This window comes from Lynx rufus, unplaced genomic scaffold (genome assembly GCF_022079265.1).
Source record: "Lynx rufus isolate CCGP_SWC_20201006 ecotype Redwood Valley unplaced genomic scaffold, mLynRuf1.p SCAF_5, whole genome shotgun sequence".
NCBI lineage: Eukaryota > Metazoa > Chordata > Mammalia > Carnivora > Felidae > Lynx > Lynx rufus.
This window is the reverse complement of record NW_025814867.1, coordinates 75,498,179-75,512,745: the sequence shown is the minus strand read 5'-3', so window position 1 is coordinate 75,512,745 and position 14,567 is coordinate 75,498,179. Positions and strand designations below refer to the sequence as shown.

The 14,567-nt window shown below is 39.0% G+C and overlaps 1 protein-coding gene across 3 annotated transcripts in view; it reads left to right on the top strand.

Moving 5' to 3' along the window:
• PARL (presenilin associated rhomboid like) overlaps window positions 1-14,567 on the top strand; it is a 51,010-nt gene that overhangs the window by 20,650 nt on the left and 15,793 nt on the right. For 2 of the 3 annotated variants that reach the window (XM_047099347.1, XM_047099346.1), the window contains exons 5-7: window positions 9,650-9,745; window positions 10,778-10,927; window positions 12,608-12,678. In XM_047099347.1, coding sequence (XP_046955303.1) covers window positions 9,650-9,745; window positions 10,778-10,927; window positions 12,608-12,678 — 317 coding nt within the window. The remainder of the gene's footprint in view (window positions 1-9,649; window positions 9,746-10,777; window positions 10,928-12,607; window positions 12,679-14,567) is intronic. The other variant, XM_047099348.1, reaches the window with a different exon arrangement.

The following is a 14,567-nucleotide window of genomic DNA, read 5'->3' as shown; positions in this document are numbered from 1 at the left end:
ATTCTTCAGGTTAGACTTGTGCCTGATGCTTTTACACTTAAGCTCTTCTCCTGTTCTGTTGCGTTGATCTGCAAGGCTTTTAAACCTGTACTTGAAGTCCCTAGGCAACCTCTAAGGAGAGGATTTCCTCTACTTTCTAGCTTTCAGACACTTGCCGGGTTTTCCTGTTAACCCAGCAGAATGCTTACTTTACTATTTGGTAAAGCTGAGAGAGAAGAACCTACCAAATTATTGTATCTGATGAAGGAGGAGACAGGAAGGAGGAGGATGGGAAGAGAAGACTGGAGAAAACAGTGGCCCGTCCATATCTATTGTCAGCCCCAAAGTTTAGGCACTGCTACCCTAGGGCCTTGACCCTTCTGCCCCAACTTCTAGAGTCTATTTTTTTTTTTTTAACACTTGTTTATTTTTGAGAGAGAGAGAGAGAGAGAGAGAGAGAGAGAGAGAGAGAGAGAGAGTGAGTGTGTGCGCACAAGCAGGAGAGGGGCAGAGCATAAAGGGAGACAGAGGATCCTAAGCAGGCTCTGTGCTGATGGTAGAGAGCCTGATGTGCGACTTAAACTCATGAGCCATGAGATCATGACCTGAGCCAAATTCAGACACTTAACCTACTGAGCTACCCAGGTGCCCCTAAAGTCTGTTTTTCCTTTGCTTTCTGCTTCTACCAGGATTACTTTATTTTTTAGTTTCAATTTTCTTTCCCCTTATACCTTTCAAAGATTTTGAGCTATACTTCCTAGACTAAGGTCTGCTTCCCTGTTCCTGAAGTTGTTCATAAGGCAGTGTTTACTTGGTCTTCTAGTTAATCTTAACCTTTTAATTTGTCACTGTTTTTCCTGAAACTCGTGGTTTCTCAGTCTTCAGACAAGTTATTTTTATAGGGTAAAGAAAAAACTAATGGTTGAGTGCCAGTTAGGCTTCAAGTACTAGGATAGGTACTTTACATACATACTGTTATCCTTATTATTAGTCTTCATTGAAAGAGCCCTGTTAGTGGTGTCCTTATTGTTCAGAATGGGTAACTGAGGCTCAGAGAGGTTAAATAACTTGTCTGATACCACACAGTTTTAGCTGGAGATGGGGAACACACTCCCTTCTTAGTTTAAATAATAGACTTTTGATTACGTCTTTTCACTTTCAACTGTAGCAGATCATCACTAAATTACCTTTCTGGTGAATCACACTGTCTACTCCCATCCCAGGTATTTGGGTGTTTATTGACAGCCCAAATTGCAGCAAATTGTCCCGAAATGGCAGGCTGGCATAGGATGGCTGGGATAAAAGGGAGCCCTTTTTTGGCTACTTAGATTAGTCTTTGCCATTGTAAAATGAATAAGTGTGCATGTAAACAGATTAAAATAGTGGTAAAGAATATATAAAGTGAAAAATAAGTCTTTCTCACTGTAGACTTCCAGTGATGCAGTTTCTGTCCCCATAACAACCACTCCTTTTTAGTTAAACTTGTATGTTCTATTAAAGCATCTATTTTTTTTAAATTTTTTTCTTTTTAACATTCATTTTTGAGAGGTAGAGCACAAGTGGGGGAGAGTCAGAGAGAGAGAGACATAGAATCTAAAGCAGGCTCCAGGCTCTGAGCTGTCAGCACAGAGCCCAACGCGGAGCTCGGATCCACAAACCGTGAGATGACCTGAGCCGAAGTCAGACGCTTAACCGACTGAGTCTCCCAGGTGCCCCAAGCATCTATTTCTAAATAGGCATTTATACTTCTCTGCACCTTTTTTTTTTTCCCTTGATATTTTAAAGGACATTGTATCAATACAAGTAGGTCTATTGCTTCTTTATATTTTATTGAGGTATAATGTGCATAGAAAAACATGCACATTTCAGATGTACAACTAATTTTCACAAACTGAGTACATCCATGTAATTAGCACCCGATCAAGAAATGGAAATTACCAGCACCTTGGGCTCAGAATGTTCTTTTTTTTTTTTTTTTTTTTTTTTTTAACGTTTATTTATTTTTGGGACAGAGAGAGACAGAGCATGAACGGGGGAGGGGCAGAGAGAGAAGGAGACACAGAATCGGAAACAGGCTCCAGGCTCTGAGCCATCAGCCCAGAGCCTGACGCGGGGCTCGAACTCACAGACCGCGAGATCGTGACCTGGCTGAAGTCGGACGCTTAACCGACTGCGCCACCCAGGCGCCCCAGAATGTTCTTTTTTAATAACATTGTAGTAACTCATGGAAATGAATATTATGTAGCAAGTCTTTTATTAATGGATTTTTAATAGGTTATAGTCTTCTATATTCACTGCAGTGAATATCCTTATATAGAGATATTTGTACTCTTTTGCAAGTTCATTTTTAGGATGAGTTACTGGAAATAGATTTGCTGGGTCAAAGAGTATTTATGTTTAAAATTTTACGTATTGTCAAAGTTGTCTTGAAGTTGTATACCAATGTAAACATCCTCCATTAACATACAGAGTTTAAATAAGTCCTTTATTTCTAAAAGTTGCTCACAGAGGAGGTTACATATTCTCATTTACAGGGAGGGTGCAGAGAAATAACCCCTTTTGTGGTTAGTTTGTAAAGGTCTTTGTCTCCCTTATTGTGGATTTGCCCTATTCTTTTCATCTACCCCTATCAGTTTCTATTTGTCTCCCGGCAGGAGGATTGAAGATGGGTGGTCTTTCTGGATTTTCTTTTGACTCTAGAAAGCTGTGGGACCAGTCCTTAACTAGTTTTGTCCATACTGCCCAGGAAGAGAAATTGTAGTCACTGTGTGAAGCCAACAGGATGATCCCTGTGCCTATAGTCCTCGTTCCTAGGGAACCTGAGGTAGGGGCCACTTGAGCTCAGTTCTTTGGTTGTCATGGTTGTATATACGAGTCAGTGTCTGGACTGGCCAGGTTTAGCTTCCTTCAGATAGAGAAGCTGTGGAGTGGTGAGCTGGCCCACCTCATCAGCTGAGGGGATCCTGTACTTAGCTACTGAACCCCAAGTGGGATAGTGGGTCCTTTTTTAGGAAAAGAGAAAAAAAAGGTTGTACTACCTTCGTTGGGCTAAGGAGGAAAATGGACTGAGATTATTGAACCAAGCAGGATTCCCAAATTAGTATATATTTCTTTTAATCAAGATATTATTCACATATCTTATAATTTGCCACATAAAAGTATGCAGTTCAAGTGGTTCTTATTGTATTCACAGTATTGTGCAACTGTCATCATCCCAGGACATTGTCATCCCGAAAAGAAACTCCATACCTATTAGCAGTCACTCCCCATTCCCCTCCTCCCCTCAGCCCTAGGCAGACACTAATTTATTTTCTTTCTCTATGGACTTGCCTGTTCTGGACATTTCATATTAATGGAATCACATATGTGGCCTTTTGTGTCTGCTTTGTTCACTTAGTGTAATGTTTTCAAGGTTCACCCATGTTGTGGCATGATGTATCAGTCCTTCATTTCTTCTTGTGGCTGAATATTCCATTATGTTGTTTATTTATCTGTTGATGGACATTTGAGTTATTTCCATTTTTTCGTTATTATAATGCTGTGGATTTTTGTGTATACGTTTTCATGTAGACATGTTGTCATTTCTTTTGCTAATATACCTTGAGTGGAATCATAGGGTCATATGGTACTCTTTAACTTTTTTAAATTGTGGTAAAAACAAAATATACCATGTTAGCCATTTTTTTTTAAACATTTATTGATAGCATGAGCATGGGAGGGGCAGGGCGGGGGAGATAAAGAATCTGAAACAGGCTCTGAAAAGTCAGATGCTTTATTGACTGAGGCACCCAGGCACCCCCATGTTAGCCATTAAGTGTACAATTCAATAGTGTTAGGTATGTTTACATTGTTATGAAACATTTGTAGAACTCTGTTTTGTCTTGTAAAACTGAAACTCTATGCCAATTACACGACTTTGCACCCCTCCCTCCCCCGCAGACCCTGGTAACCATCATGCCACTCTATTTTTACAAATTTGATTATATACCTTATTTAAGTAGAATCAAACAGTATTTATCTTTTTTGACTGGCTTATTTCACTTAGCATGCCCTCAGAGTTCATCCATGTTGTAGTGTGTGATAAGATTTCCTTCCTTTTTATGGCTGTTGGGTGTATCTCTTTATTCCATTGTGTGTATATATCACATTTTGTTTATGCATTCACTCATTGATAGACATTTGGGTTTCTTCTACCTCTTGGCTATTGTGAATAGTGCTACTGTGGACATGGATGTGCAAATACCTCTTTGAGACCCTGCTTTCAGTTCTTTGGGATATATACCCAAAGTGGAATTGCTGCATTATATGGTAGTTTTATTTTTAATATTTTTGAGGAAGTTCCATACTGTTGCACCACTTTACAATCCCACCAACAGTGCATAAGAGTTCTAATTTCTCCACATCCTCACCAGCACTATTTCCTTTTCTGTTTTTTCGATAGCAGCCGTCCTAATGGGTGGGTGAGGTAACACATTGTGGTTTTGATTTGTATTTCTGTAATGGTTAATGATGTTGCACATCTCTTCATATGCTCGTTGGCTATTTGAACATTATATTTGGATAAATGTCTATTCCAGTCCTTTGCCTATATTTATTTATATTTTAATTTTTTTTTTTTTTAAATTTTTTTTTCAACGTTTTTATTTATTTTTGGGACAGAGAGAGAGACAGAGCATGAACGGGGGAGGGGCAGAGAGAGAGGGAGACACAGAATCGGAAACAGGCTCCAGGCTCCGAACCATCAGCCCAGAGCCCGACGCGGGGCTCGAACTCACGGACCGCGAGATCGTGACCTGGCTGAAGTCGGACGCTTAACCGACTGCGCCACCCAGGCGCCCCTAATTTTTAAGTCTATTTTGAGAGAGACAGAGTGTGAGCAGGGGAGGGGCAGAGAAAGAGGGAGAATCTCAAGCAGGCTCTGTGCTCAAAGTGTGAGATCATGACCTGAGCCAAAATCAAGAGTTGGTTGCTTAACCCACTGAACATAATTCAGTCCCTGTTATATTTTTGTTTTCATTCATCTCAAAGTATTTTCTGATTTCCCTTACGATTTCTTCTTTGGACCATTGGTTATTTAGGAGTGTGTTAATCTCTGCATCTTTGTGACTTTCCCTATGTCTTGTTGATTTGTAATTTCATTTCATTGTGATCAGAGAATGTAATTGTATAATTTCAGTGTTTTAAAAATTTATTGAGGTGGCTCAGTTGGTTAAACATCCAGTTCGTGATTTTGGCTCAGGTCATGATCTCATGGTTTGTGATATCAAGCCCCACTTCAGGCTCTCCTCTGTTGTCAGGCTCAGCACCGACAGATTCTTGGGAATCTCTCTCCCTCTCTCTGCACCACCTCCCCAAATAAATCAATAAAACTTTAAAAGAAAAAAATTATTGAGACTTGTTTGTGGCTGAACATATGGTCTATCCTGGATAATGTTACATGTGCTCTTGAAAAGAATGTATTGTCTTGTGTTTAGTGTTTTATAGATGTCTATTAGGCGTAGCTGGTTTATAGCTTTGTTCAAGTCTTCTGTTTCCTTGCCAATGATCTCATCTCTTATTGCAAATAAGGTATTGAAGTCTCCAACTATTATTGTTAAACTGTTTATTTCTCTTGAGTTCAGTTTTTACTTCATTCATATATTTTGGGATTCTATTGTTAGGATCATCTATGTTCTTGTTAGGCTTGTGGTGTACAAGATCCCAGGAATATATTGAGGTTTTATAAGCTCCTATGGACATCTCATTCCTCAGCTTTTCCTTTTAAGATTTTTGTTTGGTCTCTTGTTTACTCCAAATATTATCCCCCACTGCAGGTACCCATGGACTTAAAACACTTGCCTGTAATTGTTTTTGACAAGTGCCCCCTGGAAAAAGGAATTGTGTACTTGAGCTCTCAGTCAAGTCAAATATAGACAGCCTTGCAAGTGGGGCTTTGCAGGGAAATATTATAACATGAAATAATAGTTCTTTGGGAATGACGCTTTGAAAGAGTTCCAGCTCCATTGTACTATCTCTAGTGCTTGCTAGGCTGTACGAGAAATGTGGATTGTTTTCATAGCTTATAGCTTCAACTTATAGCTGGAAAGTGGAGGATGGGACCAGGGCAAGCTAAAGTGCCCCAGAGTTGCTGTTCTTCTTGAGATTCAGCCATTTTCCTTAAATGTTGAGTTGCTGCAAGCTTTTAGCTAGTTTCCAGAACTGTGAAAAAGTTGCTTCTGTCTGACAGCTTTTTGCCAATTTTTCATTGTTTTGTGAAGGGGAGAATTTTTCAAGGTCCTTACTTCATTATTTTCATTGATGTAATCCATTGCCTCCCTTTTGGTAAAGGTAGGTGTTGAGCCAGCAGCAGTCTTAAATCAGCGGTGTCGAGCTTGTTCGAGTTGACTGAGTAGGGAGGAGGCAAGTGACACTCGCTCTAAATGGAGATACAAAGACCTTAAGCAGTTCTATTTCTCAGAGGGTAAGGAGGGAACCATTATGTGAGCTTCTGCATACTAGGCACGTGTGGTATTTTGTTTAAGCCTCACTACAACTTTTGTAAGGTATACGAGGTATTTATCTTCATTTTACAAATGAAGCTGAGGTGAAGGAGATGAAATGCTTGAGACCACAAAGCTCTACTAAGTGGCATATGTAGGATTCAGACTGGAGAAGGCTGTTCCCTTTCTACCATAGTTTTCATTTATGGGTTTTCACCGTGTGACTGCTGCATTTAATTGTGCTTTCTCATTTCATCACACTCAACTGTTTAAGGTAGATTTTATTAGCCCTATCTTCCAGAAGAGAAAACTGAGGCTGAGAGGTTAGGGGCCTCTTCCCTAAGTTATAAGTAGGACAGTCAGTTCAGCTGGACTCCTTTATCCATGCCTTTAGGCAACGTGCAGTGCTGCCTCAGGCCTAGGATTACCTCACATCCTGTCCTATTCACTGGCTTCTGGGGACCAACCTGCTGTTTCCTAGATAAAGAGCCCTTTGATCTGAAATCCTAGAGTGACCAAGGTCAAAAGAAATCCTATTGGCTACCTATGTCTGTGTATAATAGAGCCCTACATTAGGAATGGTGGCTTGGCCACTGAATTTGGCTCTCTAAAAATTTATATCTCTTACTTAGAGCCTCAGTTTTTTCATCTATAATTGGCCTTCAAAATGGGATGTGCATCAAGGAAAATAACTGCATTTTGCTTTTCTCATTTAAAATTTGTTAGTGTATTTTAGAATGAATTACAGTGATTTGTGTACATAATTTAGGTATGTATGTTCAGTTGTTTACTGATGGGATTCTTAACCGTAGACCACATGTCTGTGAAGTGAGAGTTTTTTGTTTTTTGGGTTTTTTTAAAAGTTTATTTATTTTTGACAGAGACAGAGTGCGCATATGAGCTGGGGAGGTGCAGAGAGAGAGAGAGAGGGAGACACAGAATCTGAAGCAGGCTCCAGGCCCCAAGCTGTCAGCGTAGAGCCTGACACGGGGCTCAAACTCGCAAACTGTGAGATCATGACCTGGGCCGAAGTTGGACACTTAACGGACTGAGCCACCCAGGTGCCCCTATGAAGTGAGAGTTTTAAGTACAGCGTGTTCTGGTGCTGATATTCTGTCTTAATTTACCAAAAAGGCCTCTTTGGGGTGAGAATTTGGCAATATTAACTCTTTGGCTACTGTTAACCTTGATAACTTTGGTTATCTCTCCCCTTCTCAAGGCTTTTCCCTAGTTGTAATCTCTTCAGCCAGAGACTAGACTCTGCGGTACTCTGCTGCTTGCAGTTTCCAGAACTGTCTACTGTATGTCACTGGTTTCAGAAAGTAGCCTGTGGAACATGCAGAGTAGTTGTTGCCATTTTTCAGCCTAGCAGGCAGGATCCAGGACCCCATTTTGCTTTCTTTGCAGTGTACCACAATTGGAGCAAATTGTATAGCCCCAATTATTTTCATGATCATGGCAGCCTGGGGCCAAACTCTTCTCAGGTCCTCCTTACCCTGAGATACCAGTCACTATGTACAGCAACCTAGACCTTAGAGGATTCTTTGGGTAATAAAGATGTTTAAATAAATCACTGCTCACTTTCATAGAATAAACCTGGTCTGTTCCTCTGTCTTCGGAGACTCCGCCCTTCCTCTCCCCACCTCCCTTGTTCCAGGGTTCCAGGCTCCTCATTGGGAGGTATACATAGTACTCTTACTTGCCTTCCTTATGACCCCTTTTCCCCATCCTTTCATGAATACTGTTCCTCTCACCATCTTTGAAGGAGTTCTAGTTGGTTATTTACTGAAAATGTGTAACAGCTGTCAGTCCCCACTAGTAAGACATATGATAAAATTAATGGAATCAATTCAGTTAAATACAACAAAATACCATTTCATGTGCCATGGAGAAAAAAATGTTTCTAGCTCATCTGTGACATACCACCAGTTGTAAGATGCATCCTGGTTACAGATATTAAAAAGGAGATGTCTTAGAATCTGAAAAATAATAGCTTCCTTTCCTACCTCTCAGAAGGGAGAGAAAAACTGGAGAGACTAGTAATGCCAAGGGATAGCTGAGAGCTAAAGATGTAACAGCTGGTGAGGATTATACAATGAATATCTTCTAAAATAAATCCTCTTACCAGAATGTTGCTGCAATCCGTGCTTATTGTCCTTGAAGGAGTTGAAAGGGCTAGTTGCCTGATAGCAATTCCTTTAATTAATTCAAGTAGATGAGTGCCTACTATATGGTCACGGAGTTGTGGTACATTGCAATTAGTGTGGTTTTTAAAGTTCATAGTTTTTAAGAATAACTTAGAATTAACTATTCAGTCACATTTTAGTGAAGAAACTATCATTAAATAATAAACCTCCATTTAGTGATAGTTCTAGCAGCATCCGTTCTTGGAGAAAAATGAAACCGTCCTCCAGCTCCTACATGTAAACAGTTTTAAAAGCAGTTGCAAAATTCCAGATTATTCCTGAATTCTTATCTAACATGTATTTTCTCCGACAAGTGGATTTTTATTTACCCAGTTGATACGTAGGTGTTTCCATAAGTTTAAGAGGTATTTTATTCCCTATGGAAAAAGAAGCATGCTATGTAATAGAGCTTTTCTAGTCTTAGCCAGAGAACCCAATTCTGTACATTAGTTGTCTTTGGCTTGGCCATTTTCAAACAATAATTATAGATCTGATGATTGTTGGGTACAGTGTGAACCATTCTGAAGAAATAAAATAAGGGGCACCTGGATGTCTCAGTCAATTAAGCATCCAACTTTGGCTCAGGCCATGTTCTCACGGTTCGTGAGTTCAAGCCCCCCATCGGGCTCTGTGCTGACAGTTCAGAACCTGGAGCCTGCCTCGGATTCTGTGTCTCCCTCTTTCTCTGCCCCTTCCCCATTCATTTTCTCTATCTTTCCAAAAATAAACATTAAAAAAAAAAAAAGTAAAATAAGGATCTGAGCGAAGGAAGTCAGCTTCTAGAGCATTTGCAATTTTCTAGGAATTTTCTGACCATACGAAGGCATAGTTTGATACTTAAAAACATTGATTTCACTTACTTTCCCTTAGCTCACCCTCTCCCCGCCCCAAGTATATAATACTCTTACATAATTGTGGTAGAAAATCTTATTCAGGTGGACTTTTGATCAGACTTTCTTTATTCCAATTTTTAACCTCCCTAAATTATAAATCTTTATTTTGTAGGTATCATAGCTGCGAATGTTTTTGTATTCTGTTTATGGAGAGTACCTTCTCTACAGCGGACAATGATCAGATATTTCACATCCAATCCAGCCTCAAGTAAGTCTCCTTATGACTTTATTTTGAGATAGAGGTAATATGAAAGAAATAAGCTTTGTGTTAACTGAAATGCTATGCAGAGGATGAGTTGCTTGTCAACAGTTGTAAGTAATATCCAGAAAATAGACTATAAGCTCCCTGAGGAAAAGGACCCCATCTCTCTTAGTGTTATATCCCAAGTACCTAAAATGTGCCTTGCACATATCAGATAAGTATTATTTTTTTAATGTTTGTTATTTTGAGAGAGAGCACCAGTGGGGGAAGGGGCAGAGAGAGGGAGAAAGAGAGAGAATCCCAAGCAGTGGGATCTGACAGTGCAGAGCCTAATGTGGGGCTCAATCTCACCAACTGTGAGATCATGACCTAAGCTGAAATCAAGAGTTGGATGCCTAACTGACTGAGCCACCCAGGCGCCCCAGTAGATATGTATTTTTTAATGACGTAAGATCCGTGATCACTACAAGTTCACTCTTTGAGGAGATTATTATATACAACTTTATATCTGTACTTGAATTAATTTACTAATTCTTTTTTCTAACTTTTGCCACGAGGACAAGTTGCTTTCATTGAACTGAGAATTTTTATTGGTTGCTTACTAAGTAGAAGAGAGAGATTTAAGATAACTTTTTACCACTTTGAAAAATGCTATCTTTTAAAATTTTTTTTAATGTTTATTTATATTTGAGAGAGATGGGGAGTATGAGCAGGAGAGGGACAGAGAGAGATGGAGACAGAATCTGAAGCAGGCTCCAGGCTCTGAGCTATCAGCACAGAGCCCGATGTGGGGCTTGAACTCACAAGCTGTGAAATCATGACCTGAGCTGCAGTCGGATGCTTAACCAACTGAGCCACCCAGGCGCCCCAAAAAAATGCTACCTTAAACCATCTTATTTAAGCTTTTGAACTGGCTCTGTTTTTGTTTCCTATGTTTGAGTTGTTTCATAATAATAACGAAAAAAATCAAAAGTAGATAATTTTTAGGTCATGGCTGTGTGTCCTATGATTACCAGACTGTTTTTCTTTCTCTTGTAGAGGTCCTTTGTTCTCCAATGTTGCTGTCAACGTTCAGTCATTTCTCCTTGTTTCACATGGCAGCAAATATGTATGTTTTGTGGAGCTTCTCCTCCAGCATAGTGAACATTCTGGGTCAAGAACAGTTCATGGCAGTGTACTTATCTGCAGGTAATAAGCTTTAATCTCAGGATCTTTTGGAGTACGAGCACGCTAACCTATCTGGAGAAGGAACAAAGGGAACGATCATAGCTGAATTCTACATATGAGGATTGTATGTAGGGAATTATACATACTGTCTGTAGAGAAGGACATCGCAGGCTGGTGGGGTTGTTGGCTTTCCTGCTTCTTGTTTCGCGATTTCTTCTTAGATTATTTAGGTATGTTTAGTTTTAAATTAGGATAGACAGGAGTTAAGATTTAGTGGAGAAGTTAAGCATGTCGTTTTTATCTCATTAGGCCTTGGCTACTTTAGCTCAGGCCCACTGTTTTATAGATAAGTTCTTCCCAGACTTCCTGGCTGTCTCAATCATCTGGATCTTTGTTAAATAACCTTAGGCTCATTTCCCACAGTGTGTTCAGTTTCCAGAAAGCTTTATTTTAGACCAGAGCTTTGTAATAAGATCGTCAAGAATGAGTTTTTTCTCTTTTCTGAAAGCATATATCTTAGTCTGGAGCCACTCCAGTTGTGGTCCTGGGGATATCATCATTTCCTTATTTCAACTAGGAAGTGGTAGTAAAGGATTCCAGGTTCCTAGATGCTACTAAACTGGCAATTGGTCTGTTAAATTTTACCTCTCTATTTGCAAAATGTATTGAATTAAAAACCACATGGCATGAAAATTTGTTTCTGAAGTCCCTTCGTTTATTTTTTTTTTTATTAAAATTGTTTCTTAAGTTTATTTTTTTTTAGTAATCTCTACACCCAACATGGGGCTCGAACTTACAACCCTGAGGTCAAGAGTTGCATGCTCTTCACACTAAGCCAGCGAGGTGTCCCTGAAATCCCTTTATTTAAAAAACAGTATATCATACTGTAGTCATATTGTAGTATGGAAAAAAAAGCACTTGAGAGCTTGAAGACAGAAGACCTAGTTTTACTGGATCTTATTTCTGCTACTTGCTGTGTGATACTGCAGAAAAGACCATAATAACACCCCTTTGAGGATAATGATACTCTCTCATGACAAGTGGTTGTAGAAAGGATTAAATAGACACATCTACCACAAGGCATCAAAAATGGGTGCTTAGTCATTGTTAATTAAATACCCATGTAGCTGGTCCTTCAAAACTAGAAACTGAGCAACATCTTTGGCCTGTGCCAGAAGTGTATAGTTTTTTCCCCAAGCACTAGTTGTATTGTTGTAGGTTACACATGGGTCTGTTTCAGATGATTAATTCCTGCTCTACAGGAAGTTTTTTAAAATGAGCCACATTCAGCTTAGATGACATTGGAGCCAAAGGGACTTGTAAAAGAGCATCTAGTCTAAATTGCAGCAGAGTCATTCGGCAAGCTGGGTAAAATATAGATTCCCTGGTCCCGTTCCCAAGAATCCGATTTAGTGTTTGGAGTGCAGCCCAGAGGATTCCCTGACAGTTGGTGAGTTTGAAACTAATCTCTTTTATGTTATAGATAAGGAAAGTGAGAACTGAGAGGTAAAGTGAAGGACCCTGTGTCACTCAGTAAGTTGTGTAGTTGGTCACACTTACAAAATATCTGAAGTGATAGGATAAGTATTCATACCTGCACCTTGTACTGATCCAGGTAGAAATCCAACATTGTTAGTCTCTGTGGGGTGGAAACCATTTTTATACTACACTAAAATTATTGAAATGTGACTTATTTCTCAGGCGTTATTTCCAATTTTGTCAGTTATGTGTGTAAAGTCGCGACAGGAAGATATGGACCATCACTTGGTGCAGTAAGTATTTGTAATGTAAATTTTCTTAATTTAGTCTTTAACTTCATTTTGAAATAATTTTAGACTTATGGAAAAGTCCAAAATTATTACAAAGAGTTCTTATATACCCTTTATCCTACTGTTAAGTACAGAACCACAGTAGAATGATCAAAGACAGGAAGTTAACATTGAAACAATACTAACTAATCTGTGTCTAATTTAGAATTTATAGAGTCTTGGGGCACCTGGGTGGCTCAGTCGGTTGAGTGTCCGACTCTTGATTTTGGCTCAGGTCATGATCTCATGGTTTGTGGGTTCGAGCCCTGTGTCGGGCTCCATGCGGGCAGTGTGGAGCCTGCCTCAGATTCTCTGTTCCCCTCTCTCTCTGCCCTTCCCCCACTTGCGCTGTCTCTGTCTCAAAATAATAAAGTATTTACAATACTTTATTATAATAATAAAAAATTTAAAAAATAGAATTTATGGAGCCTTGTAAACTTCAGGCTATAGCTTTTAACCATTGGTCATTTACATATACTGTACTTACTAGAACAGACTACAAATCAAGAGCATAGTTAGAACAGTGGGTATCCATTCCTCAAAACCAGACAGCCTAATCGAGCATTGGAAAATTCTCAATAATTACAGATTTGAATCTGGTACTATATCCTCTGTTTAGTCACTATTTGAGTGTCTTCTGTGCAGATTAGACTAGTAGGCACTGTAGTAGAAACTGGGGATATACCAGTGAGCAAGATGATCACAATTCTCTTCCTGAGCTATGTTCTGGATGCTTAAACAGAAAAAGTGTTGTGTTTTTTGTTTTTGTTTTTTGTTTTTTTAGTTTAATGGAAATTTCTAGGCACGTGGAAATCTTTGTATAACATCTCTCTAAAGACTACACATTCATTTTGTACATGTTTAAACACTAATGCACTTAAATATATTCAGATAGAGAGTTTCATATTTAAAGAAACTAAGAAGGTTTTGGAAGAGAAGTTTTGGAAGAGAATTCTTATGTAATCATCCCATAATGTGTGTGTTCCTCAGATTTGTGCATACTTAATTGTCCTTTTTTTATGCTTAAATTTCCTAATGAGACCTGTATCTTGTCCTGTCACCTACGTGATTTCTTAAGCCCCTGTTTTTTCCTTCATGGAATGTTTTATATACAAGATTTGGTGCTGGTGTAATTTACATATTTCAAATCTTTTACCTCATTCACTGCCTAAGCATCTGTTATGTGAAGGCAACGAAGACCACGCTAAAAGGGCTGAGTGTTCCCTAGAGGACTTCAGGGGTTCTGAGAGTAGGGATACTTTTTTCATTAAATGAGAGGATCTTGGAGGGCATTTTGATGTGCTACAGGTGTTATTCTCATTTTGCAGATAAGAAACTAAAGTCCAAGATTAGAAGAGTGTGACAGATGGTATTTGGAATTAGGCTGGGTTTGAATCCAGCTCTGCCACTTATCTGTGATTTCTAAGACATGTTACCAACCCTCTCTGTTTTTCTGTATAAAATGGGGACAATACATCTCTTTCTGACCTGCAGTGCAAGTGTGTTTAGATGGCCTAGCATAATAAGGAGCATGTACTAAAAAACGTGGTAGTGATAGTTCCTGTTCAGTCATCAAAATTTTGTAGAGCCATGTCAGAATAAAATTATTATCCCTAAATATTTTCATTCATTCTTAGTTAAAATTAAAGAAAACTAAGTCACCAGGTATAATAATATTTTTAATGAGAAATGTAGAAACAAATACTGTTGACAAAGTTATGTTAGAAAATACGAAGTATTGGTCTTACTGGCTTCCTCGTAATCCTGTGTTAAAGGATGAAGGGCTAAAGAATATTTGTTAGTTGACATATTGGCATTAGGGAGCAAGAATACTGGATTTTGGTAAGGGTTTT